A 10,352-nucleotide genomic window follows, 5' to 3' on the forward strand; every position below is an offset into this window, starting at 1 on the left:
CATAACCATTGATGCAATGTCAAAGTATTTTGTGCAGCTGTCCTTACTGTCAGACTAAGGACCGCTGTGGTAGAGACCATAGTCTAGTGGAAATAGAAACATAATCTTTGAGACTGAGGAGGTGTTAAAGTGCTTCAAGAAACTGATGACAATTATTTAGGATGTTCATGATAACGTAAGTGATGCCTGTCCTTTTTGTTTTTGTCTACACATTAGTCTATTCAACTGATTTGACAAATCCCTAGTCTAGCTTCTAGAGCAGCTGTGCAGTAGCTGCTACCAAGTACTCATATTTTTTTATGCAAAGGAATCTTTTTAGCTAAAGAAAGGGGAGGGCGGGTCAAGCATGCCTACCTGCCAAGTTCTCAATACAGTAGGTTACTCAAGAAATAGGAGCAAAGTAAAGGCCACCCTTTTTCCATATGTGAAGGCACTAATACAAATAAAATAGATGTCACATTCCAAAAGTTAAATTAAAACCTAAGGAAAAACCTACAAGCAAGTGTCATCCAGCCTTCAGATAATATTCTACAACTACATTCGGTGAAGGGTCCAGCCCTAAGAGCAAACTAAATCCAGGAATATCGTTTGTTTTGAATTAGATGTGCTGATTCAGGATGGAAGAGTTAACAAGAACATAGCTTAAGTAAACAAATTTCCCTCTGCTCAGGTTTTAGCGGGTGAAGTACAAAAAAACACTCTCATATAACAAAATAAGAATTTATGAATATATGAAATAGAGTGGGCCTACGGTTGAACAATTGGGAACCACGGCAAAGTGGACTGAGAATCACGCTTGCTCTGACTTTGAAAGCTAATAACTTCACAAAAACCAAACTAAAGTCGATGGATTTTATAGAACGTTTACTTAAATCTATATTAAACATTTTGTTCGTTCAGGATTTTTAAATCAATGAAAATCAAAAAAGAAAATGATACTCATTCAATCCTTGCGGATTCGTCCTGACATCACATCTTCGAGAAACGCTGGACGCGCGCGAAAATTTTTACCTTCAAAGCAGAGATTAACAGTCGCCATTTTGTCCTTTGGCTGAGAAATTTCCGGGAAGACAGAGCAATAGTTACTTGATCCTCTGCCGAAATACTATCGGCCAAAAATCTCATTTAGATATCAAATCGATACTCATTCGCTCGATCCCCGTTATACGCTCGAACCATCTCATTTTCCGACTAGATGCGAACTAGAGAACCTCACAAAAACTTTAATAACTTGAAAAGCTTTAGGTTAGACGAGCTAATTTTCAAGACATATACACAGAGAAGCATAACAAAGAAAATGTTCATGAAAGTTTTGCTTGTTCGTCTGATTTGATAGGTTATTTTCTCGCGTTTTTACAGCGGACGCTCGAGTAGATATCCCACTCGCTAGAAAATTCTGATCGATTGACAATCATACGCTCGAGAGTTTTGTCAGTTTCTGAAAAACAGAGGACTTACGGGGAAAAAAGAGGTTCTCATGAGAAAGACAATAAAATTTTCTTTTGATTCCTGTATTTTTTATTAACATCAGATACAATATTTGTGCTGCTTTGGTGGTCTGATTTCAGCGCTCGCGCCAATCGGCAGTGCATTGTTTACAGAACGCGACTTTGGTTACCGTGGAAGGAAAATGCATTCGAAAGTGGGGAAATCTGCCGGCATTTGAAAGCGCCTATTTCGTGCGCCCGAGAGCCCATCGTGTCTGAACGCTTTAACTTATCATTATCATCATCAACATTATCATGGTTATTATCATAATGCAATCAGCACAGTAATCATGAAATCATTACCACTATCACTCACACTATCATCATCTGTTTTCATCAACATTTTCTGAACGCTTTAACTCAGCTTTTGACAAAGCAAAACTACCCCCTTACTAATATTTATTATTTAGAGCCTTATGTGTGGCGCCTTTTTGACATCATGTTACCCACCATGGTTAGCAGCACCTCTCTTCCGATATCCACTTGCAGGTACTCGCCGACTGCATTTCTTCCTGCGCACCAGGCCTCTGGCCACCAGCCGACGGTGGGGTCGGTGTTTGTAAAGTTGAGTCGTCCTCTCTCGGGGCCATGCAACCTATCATAATAGGACGAAGAGGTCATCGCGGAGTCAGGAATCTCTCCAGACTGAAGGCCGAGGGGCTTTCCTGGGCTGCAGCCTGAAAACCAAACAAAAGGTTATATTTAGTAGAAAAATTCCACATAATCGTTCATTGATATTATTCAGGTAAAACAGTGAAAAAAAAAACAGGCTTCCAGCTTAAAAAAACAGATCTGAAATTGTATTTGTTAATATTTTGAAGATCAAGCATGAGGCCGCAGTAACAAAGCATGTCTATGTCTATTTCTACAAGGCCAGCACCACCCCCAACCCTTGTTCGACAAAAGTGTTAGCCTTATAAATACTACTACTATCTTCACATGCTCAAGTTTTTTTTAAGTTATGCTACTTATCGGAAAAGCGTTGCTACTTGATTTTGCACCATGGCTTTCATTTTCCTATTTCTGTTGTTATTTTCTGTGCGTGCGGAATGCGAAAGGAATCAATACCAGGACCCCTGTTAATCTACCTTCCAAGCAGACGTACTCCTCCACGTTCTTTTCCATCAATGGGTAACATTCACGATCGTCAGGGCATGGACTGAACTCGCAAGGATTCTAAGTTTACAAAAGGAAAAATATCAGGCGCGTACAACACGTAGGGGGGGGGGGGGGGGCAATGTGCGCCCACCCCCTTGGCGGCCAAAAGTGGGTCTCGTGTCTGACTTTTGTCACGAATTGTTTGGTGCTGTAATAAAATCTATATCACTGTGGTTTACTTGCTGATTGTTTAGTGTCTTGAAACAATTTTAGTGCTTGCAAATAAGTAGAGCTTCAAGGATTTTGAATGATAAGGCGATTTAGTTGCTGGAAAACATCGCAAGCACATAAAAAATTCGCAGAACATTGAAAACGGCAGTAAAGAAGCGAACAAGCACATAAAAAAGCAAGCGATGATAAAAGCGAGCAACTCTTGAGTAGCAGCCAAACAAACATACATTGTTACCATGGTTACCTTAAAAGGACAATAGCTGAATCCCGGCCTGGGCACTAAGCCGGTTGCGTTCATCGCGTGATCAGTAAAGCTGAGTTCACACGTTCTTTTACCATTTGCGTCTTGTTCGCCGATGTTGTAGGAGAGACAGCTAAGATCATTGTAACATTGGATTTCGCATGTCTGGTCCCCACCTATAACTATGGCTCGCAGGATGTTTTCGTCCGTCATGGATTTATTTTCAATGCACTTCAAGATCTCCAAATTTCGGCAGGTACTGAGAACTGAAAATAGATCAGGAACATGGAATGTGCTTGTCTTCTTTATTCCTTTTTTTAAAGTTATAGGGGTCATAGCAACACCTCCCCCAGCACCATCCTAGACCGACAAAATATATGGGTAATTTACTAATTGAAGAAAATACTAGACTTGATCCATATTATATCTTCGCAACCAAGAATCAACTGCATGGTGGGACTGTTTGTCCAACCAAGAAATAGCAAAGTTCAAATTGTATGATTGTGTTAACTGACATTTTATCGTTCTTTTGTTCGTGTAGTATAAAGTAGTAAAGTTAAGTCACTGAAATTTGTGCATGAAATTCCCTTTTATTAAACGTGAAGAGATTATAATTCAAAATAATAATAATTCAGAATCTTCTTAATTCAGAATATCAGCCACCCGGAGTGCCCCCCTCCCCCTTTAAAGAAGACAAACAGTATCTGTTTGTAGAATAAACTTAAACAGGTATATTTGCCCCATTGAAATCTCCACCAAACGACCTTCGGCAGCAGCCCTTCAGAGTTTACAATTCAATCCGTGGGGAGTCTGGAGCAAAACGTCAGGGGTAAGTCTATTTTTGTCTGACTTAGGAAGATATTTACAAAAGGCGTTAAATTTGATTGATCGATTGATTCAATACCAAGCACGACTTACTTATTCTCTGCCTCTGGTTTCTATAAATAATTGATGGACAACATTTGACAGTTTAGCATTTTTCATTATCTTTCTAAAAACCTGTAAACTTGCGAAACTCAGTGCTTGTGATCCTGATTCTAAATTAAAAATACATAAAGTTCATCAAGGTTGATAGACTTTCACTTCCACTCACTAAAATCAACAGAAAAACAATAAAATGTCCAAGATTCTTTTTTTTTAAACCTCGAAACACCCGAAATACAGTGTTGGAGAATCGATATCCAAAAAAAATTAAATTTATCTGGGCTGACAAAGTACATGGTCAGCTTATCTTCGCAAAGGTATTTTCAAAATAAAAAACTTAAGAATTTAGTGCTTATGGTCCTAATTCTAATTTGAAAAACTCATCACTTTTATAAGTTTAACACGAATATTGACATCGACTCACTCACGCAACTCAACAAAAAAATGATAAACAATTATTGGCGTCTAGGACATTTTTTAAGGCTTTTGAGTGAATAACACCTTTAGCTTACTGGACGCCACCATTCATTGCTAAGTTGCACTTGTTTAACTTACCAAGATCGACTTGATAAAACCCGAAAATAAATACCAGAGCCATCTGAAAAGTTTTACATAGCCCTTCTAGTTGCTCCATTATTCACAGGACTCCCACAAGCCTTCGCGCAGCTGTCTTAACAAAAACAACCGCATCTTATTAACTGAGGGGACTGGGGACTTTTAGTGAAACGAGTGGGGGGCGCGGATCGCCCCTCCGGCCCCCCAGCCCCGTTCCAGGCTGGGGACTTTCAGAGACACCGAAACGCGTTTCGCGTAGATTAATAATTGCTGGTTATTAATCTACGTCGGGGCCACTTCGCGTAGATGGATACTTAGCAGAAGTAAATCTACGCAAAACACACTCCGCGTAGATGGGTAATTAACGATGGTTAGCAATCATTAATCCGCTGTCTATCGACAGCAGCGGGACTGGGGACTTTCGTAGAAACGAGAGGGAACCTTGCAATTAGACCTCTGTCTGTCCTGTGGTATACCGAGCGTTCGAAGGATGAAGTGCGGAAAAGACTATTGCGGGTGGCTAAAGGTCGGCCATGTAAACACATGCGGCCAGAGGTGCATGGACACCTACTGCAAGGTGCACCTCCAAAGGCTCCGTAAGGGCAGCCCCCTCCCCGTGCCGTGCAGGGTCTGCGGCATAGGGACGCAGTCGGAGACGCGGTTGTGCCGCCCCTGCGGAGCAAATCGTGAAGGGCAGAGAATGCGCGGCATCAAGAGGCGCGCTCGGGAACGGTTCCCATTCGTCCTGTCTGACATCGCAGCCCGCGATACGGGCAATTAGAGATTGGGTGGCGCAAGGAATACCCAAACACTCGTCCCGCCGGCTGCGATACGGGCAATTAGAGACTGGGTGGCACAAGGCATACACAAACACTCGTCCTGCCTCACATCAAAACCCGCGATACGGGCAATTAGAGACTAGGTGGCGCAAGGCATACCCAAACACTCGTCCCGCCGGCTGTGATACGGGCAGTTAGAGATTGGGTGGCACAAGGCATACCCAAACGCTCGTCCCGCCGGCTGTGATACGGGCAATTAGAGACTGGGTGGCACAAGGCATACCCAAACACTCGTCCCGCCGGTTGTGATACGGGCAATTAGAGACTGGGTGGCACAAGGTATACCCAAACATGGACGCTTACATAGAGGAGATTCTCAATAGCATGCCTGACAAAGAGGCGCCCGCCGTACTGGCAGGGCTGGTCCAGAACATCCTGGACGAGGACATCCCAGAGGATGCCATGCGCAAGCTGCTTAAGCCGCTCATGCCGGTGAGCTCGCAGCCAGAGGAAGTCTGGCGCGAGTTCTACCCTTTGCTGCTGGAACGGCGGCAAGAGGGCCCAGAGGGCTTAGACCCCGAGGAGTACTATTCTCTCTTCGTCGGCGGCGCCCATCTCCGGTTCCCAAGCGTGGATGCCACTCTTCGGGGCCAAGACATAAGCGCCGGTGTTTACCAGGAGATACGAGATCTTGGTGGAGCAGGTGTCATTGCTCTAAAGCCGGTTATGCGGGGGCCTGATGTTAATGACGACGGCTTGGTGTGGTGGGTCTCGCACGAGCGAGAGTCTCTGAGGGCAAACGCAGTGCTGCCGCTGGTGCTCGAGATGGTAGACCCCGACCGGCGTTACGGACTCTTCACGGTCGTTGGTAAGGCCCCCGCAGAGCCATTGGCGCCAATCACGGAGGAGGAAGGGCGCTCGGAGCACACGATTGGTGGGTCGTTAGTCAAACGAAGCGATCAAATCGCAGTCGGCGCCCTGGAAGGCATCGATGCGGGTATTTGGGAGATAGGACGGGAGTACCTCGTCTACTTGAGATACGAGCTTCGCCCTTTACCTGAGCAAAATGGGGAGCCTGGGCCAATGTTTGAGCGAGAGGGGAGTGACGCCTTCGCTAACTGTGTTGTGAGCTACGTTGCCGACTCCTTGAGGAATCGCGGCACCTCGTGCTCCCTTGGTCTAACCAAGACACGAGGCGAGATCCTCGAGCGATATGACAAGAAGCTGGCCACTACGGGATGCACCAAAGAAGACCTCTTTGAGATGGAAAAGAAGCTCGAGATAAAGCTGGTAGCCGTGGACGCCCTGGGCAACGTTATGTGGGACTCGGGGATGTACAAGAGGGGGTACACACAAATCCCTATCCCTTGCCACAATAACCACGCCTGGGCGGAGCTTCCGACTGAACCACCTGCGATCGCGAGCGTCCACGGCCTAGACTTCGAGGCTGAGGGGGAGCTTTGTTCGTTATGTCAGGAGAAGGCAGCGCTTCGCGCTACCAGTGCCGCCACAAAAACGCGCGAGGCGAAAGTGCGAGAAGTGCCCATTCGCTTCATAAACAGGGCGATCCCCAGAAGCACGAGGATCTGGCTGTGTGGGCGTGTCATAGTCACGCACGAAGGCAAACTGTACCGATCGGGACAGGACGGAGCGGCTATCGACAGGGCGTTTACAGACGAGACAGGATGTGATCCTCAATGGCTCCCTGATGATCACCTAGCCTACCAAGAGTACACCGAAGCTACGCACTCGATTGGCGGTGCAATAGGGTATCGCTTCAAGAAGTGAACCCAAAGAGAGAACACAGGCCAACGCCTCTTAAATACAGGGACGTCTGGCGAGCCTCGCAGGTTGAGTCCAAAGTGTGGAATAGCAAGGAAAACTTCGACATGCGTGCGGCGTACCTAGGATGCGAGGACAGTCTCTCCGGCGGCGCCTCGGACGCCATTGATTTGGTACGGAAATACGGCTTCCCTACGAACGTGTATCGTATCGCGTATGTTGTGGGACGGCCATTAAGCGAGGTTCTTCAACTGACCGGGGCCATTCAGCTGACCGAGTGGGAGTTCTCTGAGGCCTGCACCCCCTACACTTCCGGGAGGGTAGGGCAGCACTTGGAACAAAACGAGGGCTGGATCACCACGCCAGAGCTCAAGGACCTGTTAGACTCGGGTGACCTCGTCACGGCCACGGCGAGGGAGGTGTTGTATAGCGTCGGAAAAAAGGACTCCATCAAGTTCCCCCACTCCATCGCGTGCCGCCCCGGCGGCGGAGACTCGCAGTACCCTGAGGGTCTATATCTCGCTGTCCGTTTCGTAGGCAAGTGCGCTCGCCATGGCGACGAGTCCTCGATTGTAGTCCTGCACCGTGAAGAAGCCGCGTATCTGACAAACCTACTTGCGGGCACCGACCACTTACTTAACTTCGAGCATGCCGACGGGGCTCATCTGATCCAATACAAAGACGGTGTCCGGCGCTCACAATGGTACCACATCAGGGCCTTCGTCTTGGCGTACACAAACATAGCGTTGCGACGCACGTTGAGGCGGATCCCTCGCGAAGACGTCCTCTTGTACACAGATGCCATATACGCAAAGGCGGTGCCCAGTGGTGTAAAGCTCGTGGAGCGAAATTCGAGGTATGGAGAGTGGCGCCACAAGAAGCCTGGGTACGAGTGGCGACCCGAAGCGGCTTGGGGTCCGAAGAAGTCGGGGAGCTTGGCTAGGGAGCCAAGCACTGCGCCGAGTCTGCCGTGCGATCTAGTGGCCGCAAACTCTACAAAGATGTATCTAGACGGCCAAGGAGGATCAGGGAAGACCGAGTGGGCGGTGAGCATGTTCCGCGGCCGCAACGTTGTTGTGCTCACCCCCGAGAACGACCTCGCCCACGACCATCGCAACAACCCGCGCCTCGCGGTGAAGGCTCAAACCTACCACCACTACCTCTGCATACCAGCGGAGAAGCCGATAGAGGAGTGGAGACCTTCCGAGCTGGGGCGCAAACTTGACCGTCTCGCAGAAGTAATCATCATTGACGAGTGCTGTAAGGTACAGACTAAAGTGCTACGCGCCATCCTAGGGTATCTCGCCACGCGGCCGTGTCAGGTAGTGTGTTGTGGCGACTATGGACAGGTCCCGTCCTGGGGAGATAAAGAGGGGCCTCACGATATGCTCAAGGCGTGGGCACAAGGGAACATCCGCTGGTTCGAGTCCGACTACCGCTGCCTGTGTGAAGACTGCGGAAAGCCGTACAGTACATGCGACTGCTGCTCTGCTGCGCCCTCATCCAGGCTCCACGACATAAAGGACCGGAATTGGTGTCAGCCAGGCGTTCGACGCGGCGATCGAGCAGGCCCACCCAAGCGATATGTGGGTGTGCTCGACTAACAAGATGGGGGCTCTTGTTCATCAGCGATTTGTAGAGCACCACAGGAAAAACTACCCCCGATTGCCAGCAACCATCCGCTTTCACCCCGATCGTGGCGTCGCGCATCGTTATCGCAAGCAAGGGTGGCCGGTGCCCGTGCCAGGCAAAAGGGGTGAGAAGGTCGACGCGTACAAAGGCACGGTAGTCGAGGTTCCTCTCGACGCGGTTCTTAACGGGCTTCCCCTCGAGTGGAAATACGCGGACTGGGGGACAGTCCATCGGGTGCAGGGGAAGACTATCCAGACTCCAAGACGTTTGTTTATCATAGACCACAGCTTAGAGGGCTGGATCACGAATGCTGTATACACCGGCATCTCCCGCGTGCGGCGCGACGACCAGATAGTCCGCGTGATCCACCCCGATGACACCCCCGAGGCCTTGGTTCCCACAGGACTACAGGCTACGCCCAGTGAAGAGCTCATTATAGCGCGAATCAAGCGATACGCTATAGATGAGTCGCACAAAGTACACGGGATCGCACCACGATCTGACGGTAGACCACGTACTCGGCATGATTGCTGACGCGGAAAAGAAGTGCACGGTCTGTGGCACTCAGCTTCTGCTTCAGGGGTACACCAAGAGCCATCCCCAATGCTTCAGTATCGACCGGCTGGACGACAGTCAGGGTCACTACAAGTGGAATGTCAGGCTCACGTGCTGCTGCAATAGAAGGCACAAGCGCTGATCACACTAGCGTCACGCTACGCAACTGCGAACGCGTGAGGCCGTGCTTAGAGTGGGCCGTGTAATACAACACTGGCTGTCCGGGCTCCATGACCCTCTTAGTATTGGGTATGCCTTGCTTGTCCACCACGGGTCCGTCGCTCGCCGTCGGCCCTTGTTTTGAAGGTCTTCCTCGTTTACGGCGATGTACACCTCCGTTCCTACCTCTAAGGGGACCTCTAAGGTGGGCTTTTCGGCCTTGAGAGGCATCCGCCTTAGCTTTATGGCGTCTTTAGGCGCAAAGCCAGTCATGCGAGTCTTTGTTGCGTTTATGTCCGAGATGACGATTGGCAAAGCAGTAACACACTCGCAGTTTGTCTCGCCGGATGCAAGCTCCTTCGAGTACTGCGCACGAAATAGGCGCTGTGCCAGCCAGCAATAGGAAAGACTCGGCGAAAGCTTGGCTCCTGTGGTGCCCTGGCTCAGCCCGTCGGACCTCCACCCCGTGGTCTGTTAGGAGCACCCTTGAACTCCGTGCCGTCATCAACCATGAGGACTTTAGGCCATGTGAGAGGTCCCTCTGCATAGATGTCAGCGAGTTCGCGGGAGACAGCGTCCGCGTTCTTAGTCCTCAGTGGGAGGGCGGCTTTATATCGTGAAGCAACGTTGACGACAGTCAGGGCATACTTGTACCCGCGGTCGGTTGGCAAGAATAGCAGGTCCGACTGGTGGATACGGTTTGGTATGTGCTCCGAGAAGTGGGCGTAGGTAGTCGGAGGAGGGGGTGTCTGTGTGTAGCCCCCGACGGGCTGCGAGCTTACCCACCTGCGCACTCGATCTATGGAGGCTGAGCCCTGAAGTTTGGCATGCACAGCGGTCACTCCCTGGAAGCCGCCTCTGGCGTAGTATATAGGACAAAGGAACGCATCGAGTTCTTCGTCGGACATG

At 49.1% G+C, this 10,352-nt stretch overlaps 1 protein-coding gene across 1 annotated transcript in view; it reads right to left on the reverse strand.

Annotated features, from left to right (window-relative positions):
• Positions 1-4,632, reverse strand: part of LOC5504710 — a 55,221-nt gene extending 50,589 nt beyond the window's left edge. Inside the window, exons 1-4 of the mRNA XM_048722106.1 lie at positions 4,537-4,632; positions 3,061-3,323; positions 2,576-2,663; positions 1,938-2,164 (exon numbers count right to left, since the gene is read on the reverse strand). Coding sequence (XP_048578063.1) covers positions 1,938-2,164; positions 2,576-2,663; positions 3,061-3,323; positions 4,537-4,615 — 657 coding nt within the window. The 5' untranslated portion in view covers positions 4,616-4,632. The remainder of the gene's footprint in view (positions 1-1,937; positions 2,165-2,575; positions 2,664-3,060; positions 3,324-4,536) is intronic.
• Between the last annotated feature and the right edge of the window lie 5,720 nt (positions 4,633-10,352).

The sequence above is a fragment of the Nematostella vectensis genome, chromosome 14 (assembly GCF_932526225.1).
Source record: "Nematostella vectensis chromosome 14, jaNemVect1.1, whole genome shotgun sequence".
Classification (NCBI taxonomy): domain Eukaryota; kingdom Metazoa; phylum Cnidaria; class Anthozoa; order Actiniaria; family Edwardsiidae; genus Nematostella; species Nematostella vectensis.